The sequence below is a fragment of the Podarcis melisellensis genome (assembly GCF_964234715.1).
Source record: "Podarcis melisellensis genome assembly, chromosome: 8".
NCBI lineage: Eukaryota > Metazoa > Chordata > Lepidosauria > Squamata > Lacertidae > Podarcis > Podarcis melisellensis.
In genome coordinates, this window is record NC_138540.1 from 60,063,836 (window position 1) to 60,078,247 (window position 14,412).

A 14,412-nucleotide genomic window follows, 5' to 3' on the forward strand; every position below is an offset into this window, starting at 1 on the left:
TGCAGACCTCTTATTTCTCCGATGTAAAGGAGTGGCAGCCATTCCCCCAATGGGGAAAAAGAACTTGGGAACCTTGTTGCTATGGGGATGTTCATTTGCCAGCTCCTCCCTGAACACCTTGTGACATGCAGAGCAGTCTGCAGTGAAAGCGAGAGCAGATGCTTCACAGAAGGGTAGCTTGCAAGAGTGGGGAAAAAACAGAGTCACTGGCCAATCTGACCTGGGTATAAGAATGTATATACAACATGCACTTAAAGCCTACTATATGAGCAATCTGAAGATGAGTCAGTCTCCACTGAATAGATGTGTCTGATCTGACTTTCCATGTTATCCTTCAGTTTTCACTTTCTCTCTTTTCCTTCAGGGAGAGCCAGGCCCTATGGGACCTCAAGGCAGACCAGGTCCTCCCGGCCACCTTGTAAGTCAAAATACTTAATTCTCAGCCTTTGCATGATTGTTATTGGGGCTCAGGCTGGGTCTGAGTCACCTGCTAAAATGAGTTCCTGCTTTCCAGAAGGTCCATGATGTGTGGATTCATGTGAAACATTATGCAAAAGACCATGCAGCTAGTTAATTTTTCAGTTTGGGTCCTTTCTCACTTTTCAGGATTCCTTAAAAAAAAAACAGTAGAACGCTCTGCAGCTGTGCTTTCTGCACAAGCTAATGTGGAAAATAAAAACAGGACCCCTCCCCATAAGAATAGTAGTTGCACTTAGGAAGTATTATGAATAATCAGAACAATATATTGTAGTTGTATATTCTTACCCCAATGCAGAAGTTAGACATTGCTAAGTCACATTGAAAATGTCAGGGTTCCAGTTACATCTCACCCACGCTTCTCTTTGCCCTGCCACTTTCCACCAGGAAAACTGAATCAGAACCAAATGGCAGTCGGGTTTTTAACAGATTGCTATTCATACCAATTTATCGCTAAAGAGGAGGCTTTTATTTCATCCATTTTTCAGTGGGACTTAGCTGGATCAGGGCCTCTGAGATTTCTGCATGTCAAGTTTGGACAGTGAAAAGTTGCAAGAAAGTTGGATCTTGGAAAGCCAAGTGGGATATAAAGCCACACACAAAATAGAATCACCTTTAGGACCAAACTCGATTTGGGAGGCAGCCATGTTCGTTTCTTCACATGGCTGCAACACTTGCGTATAGAGCAGGGGTGGATTGATAATGTACACATTAGAAGGGGCATAAAAAAAAGGGAGTCACATCCTTCCTTGCCTTATCATACACAGTTACTTTGGGTGCTCTTCTCCCCAAACTGACTCCAATACCACAAGTGAGAAAAGGTGAAAAGTGGGTAGTGGAGCACAAGGATGAAAGACAAGAGGAGAGCTTGGCTCCCTTCACCCATGTGCCCCATTAGATATAAATAAAGATCCATCTTCTCCCATGTGAGTGAGACAGCAAGCCTAATCTAGTCCTGAGTCGGTGAGTGATGTGAGAGTGAATGAAAAATGTAGCTTTGCAAAAGTGCACTTAGAATCTCAGCTCTGTTGTTGTTTTAAAATTTTACTGCTGACATAATTATTCCACTCTGCTTTATAGTTGGTTTTGGACGCATTTTTAATTTGGATTTTAGGTAGCATTTCAGATTTTCTGAGCTGCCTTGTGGGTCTTTATATGAACCAAAAGGCAGGGGTAAAGCACTAATAAATTCCTAAATAAAAAAAAACCCTAGTTGTGTTTCCCCATCAGTTTTCTGTCTGTACTGCATTCTCCGGTTAATCCTGTTATTAAACTTGCTGCGTTTCTCTGCCTCTTCAGGGTCCCCCTGGAAGCCCTGGCCAGCCAGGCCCAGCAGGACTTTCCGGAGTTGTGAGTATCATTCCTGCTACAGTTGGCTCCCTGTTGGCAGCTGCTGCTAGAGAAATGGTCAGCTTCCATTTCACATAAATAAGCAGCCAATGTCATAAAGCCACTATAGAAAGCTATGGTGCAGCAACACTTAGCATACCATGTGCAGTTTGGTCATCATATCTCAAAAATAATATTGCAGAGCTGGAAAGAGGCAACCAAAATGATACTTAAGCGGAAAGGGTACAGTGTTTGGCGGTTTTATTTTTTTTAAAAAATAATTTTTTATTTATTTTCCAAACACATAATTAAAACAAACAATAAACAAAACAGAGACATACAAACATATAAACATGTATAATTTCATAATCTTATTTCCATACACCTTACTTCCTCGACTTCCCCATACCTCCCTTTTGCTGCATCCTTGTTTTACATTTCTTTAGCAACTTCTCCAATTAACTAATTATTTAATTCACTTTCATTAGATTCTTTTTTCTTTAACTTATTAATTACAGCTGCAATTCTCTATTTCTTATTCCTTGACATCTTAACACTCCTCAATTTTACAACAATTTTTAAGGTATATCTTAAATTTCTTCCAATCTTCTTCCACTGTCTCTTTCCCCTGGTCACGGATTCTGCCGGTCATCTCTGCCAGTCCCATGTAGTCAATCACCTTCATCTGCCATTCTTCCAGAGTAGGTAGTTCTTGTGTCTTCCAATACTTTGCGAGAAGGATTCTTGCTGCTGTGGTGGCATACATAAAAAATGTCCTGTCCTTCCTTGGCACCAATTGGCCAACCATACCCAGAGTGTTTGGCGGTTTTAGTTTAGAAAAACGGGAACATCATTGAGGTGTTTAGAATTATGGAAAAAGTTGGTAGAGAGACATTTTTCTTCCTCTCTCATAATACTAGAACCCAGGGTCACCCTACGAAGCTGAATGTTGGAAGATTGAGGGCACACAAAAGTACGGACTTGTTCATGCAGTGTATAGTTGAATTATAATGAATTGGCTACCACTGGATGACTTTAAAGGGGGGGAGGGTGTAAGAATGGAGGAGAGTAATATGCCTATGTACCACTATGTACCTCTGACTACCAGTTGCTAGGGAACAAAATGGGAGATAAACTACAGTGAAACTGGAGGTTTTGTGAGAGAAGTTCCATATATACAAAATCTACTGAGAGTCAGCCCACATTGCTCTGAGCACAGACTTGGGGGAGAGTCCTTATTCCAGAGTTGACTGTTGCACCCCATTAGCTATAAAGGCTTACATCTGGGTAGACATATTGATGCTGTCCAACTCCCATCACCCCTGACCATTGGCCATGTTGGCTGGGACTGAGTTGGAGCCCAACAACATCTTCCTTCCTGCATCTTCTTGGCTGCTTCTAGCAGTATCTGATGCCTAAAACCTTCTCTCCCCAGGGGCTGAAGGGTGAGAGGGGATCGCCTGGGGAAAGAGGTCTCAGTGGGATTCCAGGCCAGCCAGGCCCACCGGGTCACCCAGGCCCACCGGTAAGTGTGACGGGTTGGAATTGGAATGCCTCGAGATCAGTCTGCTGAAAAACTATGCGGCCAATCTTTTGTTTGCATCTTAAGGGCCAGCATGGTCCAGTTCATAGAATGTTGGGTTTGGACTAGGGGATGCACATTCAAATCCCAGCGTAGCCATGTAGCGCATTTGGTGATGCACAAAGCTCATATGAGAAGAATATGAGATTGTTACAAACCATGATTTATGGGCCTAGATTCAAAATGAAAAGAAAATAACCTTTTGCTTCTCTCCTCCCCCCCCCCCCCCGGTTGATTCCTAGGGCGAGTCAGGCTCAGATGGACAAGTGGGCAAAGAGGTATGGTAACTGTGGTCTCTGCAGTCGTCTTGAAGACCTTCCCTCTTTGGCAGGTGGGGGGGCAGTGCCAGAAGAAGCCTGCCCTGAGCATGCCTGTTGGGCAAAGCATGGTGAGTCTTTATCTCCATGGTTATTGCTTCCTTTTTCCTTCTTACTAGGGTGCAGCAGGAAAACCAGGCCCCCCTGGACCCTCAGGACCAAAGGTAAGTGTGGTGGCTGAGATCTTAGTATTAGTCTCCAATCCCATGAAAATGTCCCATGGACTTCTTGCCATCTTTTTTCTTCCAGGGTGAACCGGGGTCTGCAGGGGAGAGAGGACACCCTGGTGAGAAAGGCAGAGCTGGGATGCCAGGAGGGCCAGGAAAGAGTGGCGAGATGGGTCCTATTGGGCCACGCGGCCCCTCTGGGGAGAGAGGGCAGCCTGGTCCTCCCGGTCCCTCAGGAAGTCCAGGGAACCCAGGATTGCCTGGGACCATGGTAAGAGATGGGGAGTGTGTGGTGACTGTTTGAGGGGTGCAATGGGAGACTGGAATGCCAGGCAAGGTTTCCAAGCAAGGCTTGGTGCTGTCAGGGGGTGAAGTGTTTGGCTATAGGCCTTCTTGTATACTGTGACCAACTTTAATAAAAAGAGACATAACTGATTAATTACAATGCAGTACAAAACCAGATGCTGTACATACAGCAGAAGTCCCAAATCCAGCCCCATACTGGATTCTGATTAATGCAATATAGAGGGGGAAGACCTCACTCAGCCATGACACTTGCTGGGTACTTATGTCACTACTTTCAACCTAGTTCAACTTAAAGAGTTGCGGTGGAATTAAAAAGCTGCTCTGAGCTCCTTAAACAGAAGGGTACAAATGCAAAAAGGGAAAACAAATCAGAAGTATAAAATTCTGCCCAATACTGTGTGCGTTGAGAGCAGGTCAAACCCAGGGCCTGTGACTCAGAAGTCACCTTTCTAAATTTCTTAGAGTGTTGGCTGGGGCTAATGGGAGTTTGTCCAAAACATCTGGAAGGCACTGGATTGGTGAAGGCTTTATGACCCACCTGATTTGACAGCAAATGAGTGACAGCTAAGGGACATGTATCCAATGGAATGGGTTGCCTGAAAAAGGTGCAGAGTAAGGGGAAGAAACTATTAATGCTGAAAATTGCTTAGGATATGCCATGGGAAGGTTCTTGGCACAGACTATTTAAAGGACTACAAAAGTAACAGATTCTGCAGAATTAGCGTTTTCTCTGCCGGTGAGTCTCTTTCCTGCTAGGACAGTGAATGACTTCTGCCTTTTTTCCTTCTCATTTTTCTTGCTAGGCGGATGCCATCAATTATGATGAAATCCGGAGGTTCGTCAGACAAGAACTGAACAAAATGTTTGATGGTTAGTAGCAAACATTGCTGGGGTGGGGGTGGCAGCCATATTGAGTGGGGAGAGAGATGCTGCTTTGATAGAGAGAAGGACCATATTCCCAGTAAGTGCCCCAGAAGAAGGTTGTCTTCGACCACATTCTGTTTGGGCTTTTTAGAATCTTTACAAGAATGGTGTTTGATAAAGAATGATTTCTTGGCAGAGCTTTGAGGCTCCACCTCTTCCACCTTTGGCTTCTACTTCACATAAATATCATCTCATGGCTTTGCCATTTGGGGCCATTGAGCAGACTGGGTGTAGCTGTTCCTTCTTTATTGGATAAGTTGGACAGATCTTTTAAGCAGTGGCAGCCGTGCCACAAGATGATGTGGCTGCCTTGGTGGTCAGATTTTTGTGGGGTACTGTGAAGAGCAGTAAAGTGAGAGACCTGTGCAGAGTCTCTTCATCTCAACGAGTCATGTGCAGAAGAATATGCTGGTGGATACATTCTTGTACCTGCCCTGATTTTATGAGCTTGTTTCTCATGGCTCCTGAACAAATAACAAGGATTTAAACTTGTGAATGGACAAAAATAAATCCTTGTATACATATAATTTAGCCTACCGTTCCCAGGTTGGGGGAGTGGGAGGTAAAGCCATGGAGGACTGTGACTGAGTGGTAGAGCATCTGCTTTCCATGCAAAGTCCCAAGTTCTGTTAAAGCCCTGACATCTCTAGGCAAGCCTGGAAAAGATTCCTATCTGAGAACCTGTAGAGATGCTGCCAGTCAGGGCAAGAAATATTGAGGTACACAGATTAATGATCTGACACAGTTTAAGGTGGCTTACTGTATTTCTTTGTCCCTATGATTGTTTCATGGGAGCCAAAGTAGCTTCCATTAAGAACTTAAAAGACCCACTTAGCCAAGCATCCTTTTCTCCCAGTGGCCAGCCAGCTCTGCCTCTGGGAAGCCTGAGCACAGCACCCTGCCTTCAGTCCCCAACAAATGGTATTCAGAGACGTACTGCCTCTAACAGTGGTGGCAGAACACAGTAATTGTAGCTTGCAGCTATTAATAGCCTTATCTTCCATGGATTCATCATCACGCTTGATATTGTGGATATGTCTTTAAAAGGCTAAAGCTTCTCTCTGCTACTCCTCTCTCAGCATTATATATCATAGTACACATTCTAGAACAGAAGCTTGTTCCATCATTCCCCTAGCTGAGGCCCAACCTAGGATTTATTTATTTTTTAGTGGATTTATAAACCACCCTTCAAGGCTCTCAGGGCATTGTACAATTTTAAAATAATAAAACAGATAGGATAAAATTCAATAAAAGGACAATACAAAATCACAGGAGCTGCAGCCATAAAATTCAGTAGTCGGTATAATCCAGCAAAAGTCATAAATACAGAACTTAGATGAGCCATAAAACAGACTGGAATGCCTGAGCAATTTTTTAAAAAGTCTTTTGCTTAGTACCGCATATATATAAATAGTAGTTTTTGCTATTGTGAACAGCTCTGAGCTTCCCAGAAATGTAGCATACAAATATTCAATTAATGAACAAAAACCAGTTTAAGCAAGCTTCAGTTGCATGGCAGATTTCATACATGGGGTGCCACAACTAAGAAGGTCCTCTCCCTAGTTACCATCTGCCTATTTCCCATAAGCTACCCAATAGAATGCCCCTGTTGTCCCTGCCACTAGCTTGGGATGCTAGAAGAATCCACTGGGCTCAAGTTCCAAAATGAACCCTCCCAGACGAATGTGCACATTGGAATGTTGTTTTGTTTTAGAATCCATTCTTCAACAACCAAAAATGTCACCCAATTTTTGCCTTTAAGTTATGGCATGGTCTGAGGACTGCCTGAAATCCTTTTCCCTGTAGTGTTTGGTTTTTGGTATAGCATTCAGCTGCTTGGAAAGCAGCTTCCGCAAAGCTTGCAAATGAGGCTGGATAAACCTGTAGGACGATGAATACCGCTTTCAAACTTTGTACAGAGGAAAATGTGGTTGCCCTCTTGTACCCATGGTAGTGGCCATCTTTTTTTCCATACAATGTCTCAGTGTGGGGGAAAGATGGCCATGGGTACCTGGGACCAGTCACTCCTTTCTCCATACAAAATTCCTGGGACGGCCAGGGGTTTTTGCAGTTCCTTTTTCAAATGGTGCAGCAGTGGTGCTTCCTAGCTAAGTGGCAGCTGTACAAAAGAAAAAAAGAAAAAGCTTTTTTTAAAAAAAAGGGTTTTCTTTTTTCAAGAGAGTTTTGTGCTGATATTTTCCCAAAATTCTACACATAAATGGGACAGGACAGTCTTTACATTGATTATGTTCAAAACTGATGCAGACTCATTTTTTACTATTCCATCCATCCATCCCTTCCAGCAAGAGCAAACCACCAGTGCCCAGACTAATGGGCCATCTTTACAACAGCAAAACACTGCACTCTCTTTATCTCCTCCTGCAGAGCGGATGGCATATTACACCTCCCGGATGCAGTTCCCAGTGGAAGTGGCTGCTCAGCCAGGAAGACCAGGACCCCCTGGTAAAGATGGTATACCTGGACGGCAAGGGGCTCCAGGTCCCCCAGGAATGCCAGGACAGATTGGGAGAGAGGGTCGACAAGGTGTGCCTGGAATGAGAGGTACGCACTTCCATTTCTGTCCCTGATAGTGGCAGGCTCAGAGGGCCTCTTACACCCTGCAAATTAATTTGTTTTTGCTCATTTCAATGACAACCTAAGGGTTTGGATTGTGGGATGTTCTAGGTATTCTTGCAGTGAATGATTTATTCCTTCTCCTTCCTAGCAATTACATCTACCAAATTTGGCATGAAACTGACCAGCGTTTAGCTATTGAGAAGACACAAGCATTAGCCTTAGCATCAGTATCATAAAAGACCTACGTTAGCAGCAAACTGATGCAATGAGAACAAGGCTCTGTGCTTCTGATACATGGAGACAATTCTGTAGATGCTGATGATGTCGATCCATTACCTTGCAGCTTCTCTTCCTTTTTCTTTCTCTTGGTGCAGGTGAGCCAGGAGCCAAAGGTGAAAAGGGAGACAAAGGGATTGGAATCATGGGAGAGACTGGCCCTCCAGGTCCTCCAGGTACAGGCCTCTTTTTCTTTCTTTTTATTATTATTTTATTTATATTTTGACAAAGTAATAATAATAAATAAAATTAAAATGTGTGTACTTCCCTCCCAATACCATTCCATTGTAACTATCCAACCTCCCAAAAGGAGGTTTGTGATGGTTTGATCCCTTTCCGTTTTAACAGAACAAATTCTGCAAATACCTTCCATATCTCATCAAAATCATTTCTGCTGCATTTTCCCCATCTTACCTTAACAGCACATTAATTTATCATTAATAGCTATATCCCACACCTCTTTATACCATTCTTCCATTTTATATTCAGTTTACCTTGCCCCTTCCACTTCCTAGCTAAAATAACCCATGCAGCTGTTAATAAATTTGTGAGCAAGTCCTTCATAGCCTGTGAACCTTCCACCCCATCATAAATTGATAATAATGCTACCTCTGGACTTTCGGTCAGCTTTAACCCAGTGATTTCTGTTATCTCCTTAAACACCCTTTGCCAATTGTACATATTTACACCCCCACCACTTGTGAACATAAGTCCCAGGTTCCTGAGGCCTCCTTTTCTTCCTGCACCATAACAGGCATCCTTTTTAAAACAACTTGTTTACTTCATTTGGGTAGGTGTATACACACATACACACATAAGAGTGAATTAGTTAATACAGAAAGTAAGGGTGAGTTCTTTTTCTGTAACTTTATAGAGATATAAAGGTTGACTCCTCCTTAGAGACTCCTGGCCTTCGTCCTCCTCCATGCTCTCACTGCCTGTTCACTTGCCCTCCCCAAACATGCAAGCAATGATGGATGGAGATAAAGCCTGGCCCTCCACTTGTGGTTGTGCATATCTGACCCAGAGGGAGAGGGCAAGTGACATGGGGAGTAGCTATAGCAATGAGGAGGTGGGCCTCCTCAGAAGGGATTGCAGCTTGCTCAAGCAGTAAGGACTGTGAAGGGGGTGGGGAGGATGTGAGACTTATTCCCAGAAGCTCCTGCCCTTCCAGAAAGTGGAAAGCACAAAATAGTCTGCATAAGCCCCAATGGATGAAGCTTATGAAATGGCCCTCTTTCTCATTTCTTCTCTGCAGGGATACAAGGACCACCAGGGTATGGCAAGATTGGTCTTCCAGGACCTATGGGACAGCAGGGCATCCCAGGTATCCCAGGACCCCCAGGGATTACAGGGCCACCTGGAAAAACAGGTCACTGCAACCCTTCAGATTGCTTCGGCATGATGCCTCTGGAACAGCCAATGTATCAGCCCAAAAACATGAAGGGGCCTTTAGGCTGAAGCACTGACAGGTTTTCTTCCACAAAGGACTCCATTGGGATTCGCCAAAGTTCTGGTCCTTGTGACTAGTCGTGAATGATTATTTTTTCATTGTTGTTAATATTTTGACTATATTTTTTTTTCGCCAGTGGGGTTCAACCGTTCATAATGATATTTTGTTTTTGTTTTGTTTCAAAGACAATGATCCAAGCCTGTGTGGCTGTGTGTATGTTTGCCTCAGTATTCTAAAGGGAAGTTGATTTTGTCATCTGCGTTCAGCAAAATACATTTCAAAATAATGCTTCAGTCTTTCAATTGCTGTGGGCAAATAATGGGTAGATTACTTCCACACCTCTTCTGTTCGTTAGGAATGAATTATTAGCCTTTCAACAATATGTGCAGGTGCATATTCCACCAGGAAATTCCAGTAGCTGTGCAAAAAATGTGGAAGTGCTCCTATTGTTAAGTTCAACAGAACTTGTGTGAATTGGCATCTTTGTCATAAGTTTAGGTTAAAACTTGAAAGAATGTGGATATGGAGGGTGGAGTTCTAAAATGGAATTAACATTGAAATTCTGTGTGTGCCTACTCTGTATTAAGCCCCATGACCGAGACTTGCTCCCAGATGAACATTGGAGCTGAACAATACCGAACCTTAGTTATTCTGTCTGCAGCAAAAAAATGGCAGGCACTCCTGCATCTAAAAATAACTGAAAAATCAGTTCTATGTGACACACACACACACCATTTTGTGTATTATGATGTAATTACATTTTTGTCCAAATGAGCAAAATTCTGGTTTCTTCCATTTCTATTGTACGTAATGTGAAACGTGGCCAGGGGCAAGGGAGAGGGATTATACCTTTTTAATATACTGGAATCAGTGACTTTTCTTTAATGTTACTGGAACATCAATTGTTTACTTTTCATAAAATATATTTTTGACTCAAAAAAAACCACACCAAACAATGCTTATCCAAATTTAAAGATTTTACTGACTGCTGGAATCTCTGGGCATTACAATTGGGAGATTTTAGAGTCAGATGAGAAACTGCAGTCAAACATCACTTTTGCTCCCCCTTAAAATAAACACACCCCACCCCTTCATGGTAACCAGCTCTTTCATGTAATGGCATACTGGGGAAATGTGGATTTAAAAAAAAAAATGCTCAAAAATTCCCCCCCTCCCCAAAATCCTCTTGTTCTTATATGCCTTCAGACCTCAAATTTCTTTATTTTGGAAATAAGAATTGGCTACCAAGCAAGCTGTTTGTGTTGCTATGTAGCTTCTGTCAGCTATTCCTAGACTTAAAACTAACTAGGTTAGAGTAATTGTGAGCATCTCATTGCAATAGAGGTTTACATGAAATGTGCCCCTTAACGGTCTTGGTAGAGGAGAGTAAGTAGTGGAGTCTTCCCTCAGCTAAAGAACGTTTCCTAATGGTTAGCCATTCTATTTAAATAAATGATGCCTTGTTTCCTAATTGGTATTTGGCTCACTTTCATTTCAACCCTTTGGCTCACATGCTGTGTTTAAACCTAGCAGATTACAACACACTTTTATGCCATTCCGTGAACAATGTCCATTTACCAAATGGACTCTGCAGCAGGAAACAGCCAGAGAACGGCAAGAATTCTTGTTTGACAACCTGCTTTGATCCTTTTGTTAGAAAACAAGGGTTGTGATTAGAAATAATGGTTGCAATTACAAAATCTTGGCTCCAAACGTGAAATTATGGTGGTTAAATAAGGCTCAATCACACAAGGGAGGGTTTTCTCCTGTTCTTTTTTTCTGAACAATCTAAAACTTAGTTTGAAAATTTACACATAAATCTCTTGTCTCTTTAATTAGAGGGAGACCTCTAGATGAATCAGAAATCATACTCTGATACTCCAGGATATATGGAATTGCAATAATCTTGTTCTTGAATGAAATGGATTCGTTTCACAATAATCTTGAGGCTAGGCTACTGAAATTGCATTGTGTGTGCAAGTATCTTGGCCAGTCTGGAAAATCAGCTTCTGCCTTCTGCATAAAAGACAGGATGTTGATCTTCACTCATAAAAGCCTAAAGGTTTTTGCCCCTAAATACTTAAGAAGCTGCCATTATATAGCCCATTGCAAACAGCATAGCCTCTTGAAGTAAGAATCAGCGCATTTAACAAATTTAAATCACATCCTCTCCAAAAACTTATACTAGCTCATGATCTAATGTGCACTATTGGATATTGGACTTGGAGCCACAACTGCAGGATCAGTATTCTTCCTGAAACACATAATTGAATTAATATTGCAGTTAAATAAAACAAGATTTTTAAAAAGAGAGATAAAAATATAATTAACATCAATGTAATTTATAAAATATAGTTATATATCATAATACAGCTCAATACATCTTATGCAAAACGAGGCAATGAGAATAATAGACACTGGAAGAAAATGACATTATAGCTTCCAAAAAGCTCATCTGAACAAGAAGGCTTAATGTCAAGAAGAATTACTGGGCAAATGTTCCATAGCTTTGGAGCCACCAAAGAGAAAGCAATGTAACTTTTACAGATCTTGCATCCAGTGCTTTTTTTCTGGGGGTACTCGAGGGTACACAGTACCAGTACCTCCCCCCAAAAAATGTTAAAACTGTGGCACTTACTATAACAACTTCATGGTGAGTACTGGCACCTTTTTTTCTTTTCTTTTAAAAAAAGCACTGCTTACATCACTTAAACATAAAGCTTTGAGCAGGGAATCCATTCAAGATCCTAAAACAAGCAGCAAGGGGTGTGCCTAGGGATTTCTGGTCACCTGAAAGATGCATGAACAGACCCTTGAGATGCCCAAGGACCTTAAATCTTCCTTTGAACCCTTCTCATTGCCCCCTGCATCAATGTCATTTGACTTGACTTTTTGTCAGCATTGATGTGACCCCATTGCCCACTCCCCAAAGAGCCTGTGCATTAACATACAAGGGCACCATTACAGCGGACATCTATCTTCTTCCATATGTTACCATGATTGCTCAGAATACAAGCCTTAATATACATCTGATGACTATTTCTCAATATTAAAATAATAAGCTATTCTGGAACATGATGGTTGAGGAGTCAGGTTGGAATTCAGCTTACATGTGCCATGAGAACCATTCCCCACTGCAACTCTGGATCGATGCTGCTGGAGGATAGGCAATTTATTTGTCTGACGGAACTGGCACAGAAATCTGCACACTTTCCAAATACACAGGAAGACAGCTTTTAATTTTAGTTTGTTTCATTATTGTACCAGAGTGCCAATGACAGGTGCTCAGAAAGCAGCAGATACAAGATCAGAGCATTTCAGGAAATTGAGTTTCATTTAAAAAGTAAACAAAATAGAAATTTGACATTTATGATGAAGGCTGTCCAGAGAAGGAAAGGAAAGAGAGAAGGGTGAGAAGTGATTCCACCAAGAGCCTTTTAACCATGCATTCAGGTGAATGGAAGTTGAAAGGGGGTAGGAAACACATGCCCATGTTTGTTGGGTGCCAGGATTGGATATTCACACTCCCATCCCGAACAGTGGAAAGGTGCAAAGAACTTCGCTCTGTGTAGTAGTGATTCGGGTAGGAGTTATTTTTCCATTGGCGGAGAAGCATGCCAACACCATTTCAGGTTCCTGTCCTTTTCTGCTCTTTTAAATATGCAGCTATTTTGTGTTATGCAACACACCCCACAACAACCAATTTGTGACTGGCACCCACAGCACTTTCTCAAAATTCCAGATGTGCCCACTGGCCCAAAAATGTTGAAAAGGCATGGACTCTGGTTGGGGTGGGAGATTAAAATTAACAGAATCATAGAATTGTAGAGTTGGAAGAGACCTGAGGGTCATCTATTCCACCATCCCATGGAATGCAGGAATCTCAACTAAAGAATTCATGACAGAAGGCTGAATAGGCAAACTTGATTGCCTTATATTGCTTGGGGGGGGGGGGACAACTCACACATCCTCCAATTCATGTTAACCTCAAACCGGGCTTCACATTTTTAAGTTTGGACATATTGAAGCCCCAAAGCACGGATGGCTTAAGACTTTTTATTGCCTTTAGGCAGATGTGTCGCTTTCTCCCCCCAAATGATGCAACATCAGCTTTCCAAGCACAGAAGTAACTACTTTTCAGTGGGATATGGCTTCTTATGAAAATAATCTGCAAGAAACTGTTTTTTCGTGTCTTTTAAGCTCTGTTGGAATGGCTATGGATTTAATGCTAAAACATGAATTTTCTCAATGGAGGGTTGACCTTCAGACTGATGATCATTCTTTAGTCTTTTGGAAGGGACAAAATTCACCCCCTTTTCTGGAACTCAGGCTGTGCCACCATTTCCTAGCATCAGGATAAATCTAAAAAGAAAGTAAAAAGAGACTTCTCGTTATTTATTTATTTGTTTATTTTATGAATGCCTTCCTCTGGAAGTGAGAGTGGAGCTGGGATTCCAGGCTAAGGCTTTACAGTATTAATCACGGCAAGACCCATTTCTAGAACCACCTGCAGTTCAGTGGTTTGGAGGGATAAAGATGCACACCCAGCTGGGAGCTGTAAAAAGCCAGGCAAGTAGAGCATCTTTCTCTGGCATACAGGAGTCATTGAGTTAAGGGTTTTTTGAGGCAGTTACAGCTTTTGATTACAAAGACTCTCCAAATGATAGGGAGGTCCTAGAGCAGTGCTACATGAAATTATATATATATAATGAAAGCATATATATAATTTTTTTCTCTAAAAAGTGCACAATAAAGATTTTAAAAAATAGTTAAAACTACAAATCAGCCTTCAGTTAAAATGCCTGCTCGAATAAAAAATGATTTATTGTTATATTTTGCTACTACTTCTGTTTGTATAATGCCACGGTGGCTTCTTTGTGTAATTATTTCTGCTTCTGTTGTTGTTGTTGCCACTCTTGCGGCGGCTCTTCGCTACTCCAACCGCCCTGAGGTAAAAGCGAGGGAAGCGGAACCGGCTCTTAGCAACGGTCGGCAACGGCTGAG

The 14,412-nt window shown here is 42.1% G+C and overlaps 1 protein-coding gene and 1 long non-coding RNA gene across 9 annotated transcripts in view; one reads left to right on the forward strand and one right to left on the reverse strand.

Moving 5' to 3' along the window:
* The window catches only part of COL16A1 (collagen type XVI alpha 1 chain), a 130,459-nt gene extending 119,580 nt beyond the window's left edge, over nt 1–10,879 (forward strand). For all 5 annotated transcript variants that reach the window (XM_081921167.1, XM_081921168.1, XM_081921170.1 and 2 more), the window contains 10 exons: nt 365–418; nt 1,777–1,827; nt 3,242–3,331; nt 3,631–3,666; nt 3,825–3,869; nt 3,955–4,143; nt 4,982–5,048; nt 7,488–7,664; nt 8,054–8,131; nt 9,214–10,879. In XM_081921167.1, the coding sequence (XP_081777293.1) occupies nt 365–418; nt 1,777–1,827; nt 3,242–3,331; nt 3,631–3,666; nt 3,825–3,869; nt 3,955–4,143; nt 4,982–5,048; nt 7,488–7,664; nt 8,054–8,131; nt 9,214–9,416 (990 nt within the window). In that variant the 3' untranslated portion in view covers nt 9,417–10,879. The remainder of the gene's footprint in view (nt 1–364; nt 419–1,776; nt 1,828–3,241; nt 3,332–3,630; nt 3,667–3,824; nt 3,870–3,954; nt 4,144–4,981; nt 5,049–7,487; nt 7,665–8,053; nt 8,132–9,213) is intronic.
* Nucleotides 3,895–14,397, reverse strand: LOC309375475. 4 transcript variants are annotated; one of them, XR_014170926.1, is made up of 6 exons: nt 14,254–14,397; nt 13,670–13,770; nt 11,616–11,662; nt 7,925–8,043; nt 4,717–4,774; nt 3,895–3,967 (listed from the first exon to the last, which is right to left on the reverse strand). It is a non-coding gene; the product is annotated as an uncharacterized lncRNA (long non-coding RNA). The 4 variants fall into 4 exon arrangements; XR_014170925.1 differs by lacking the exon at nt 4,717–4,774; XR_014170924.1 differs by lacking the exons at nt 4,717–4,774; nt 11,616–11,662.
* Nucleotides 14,398–14,412: the final 15 nt, after the last annotated feature.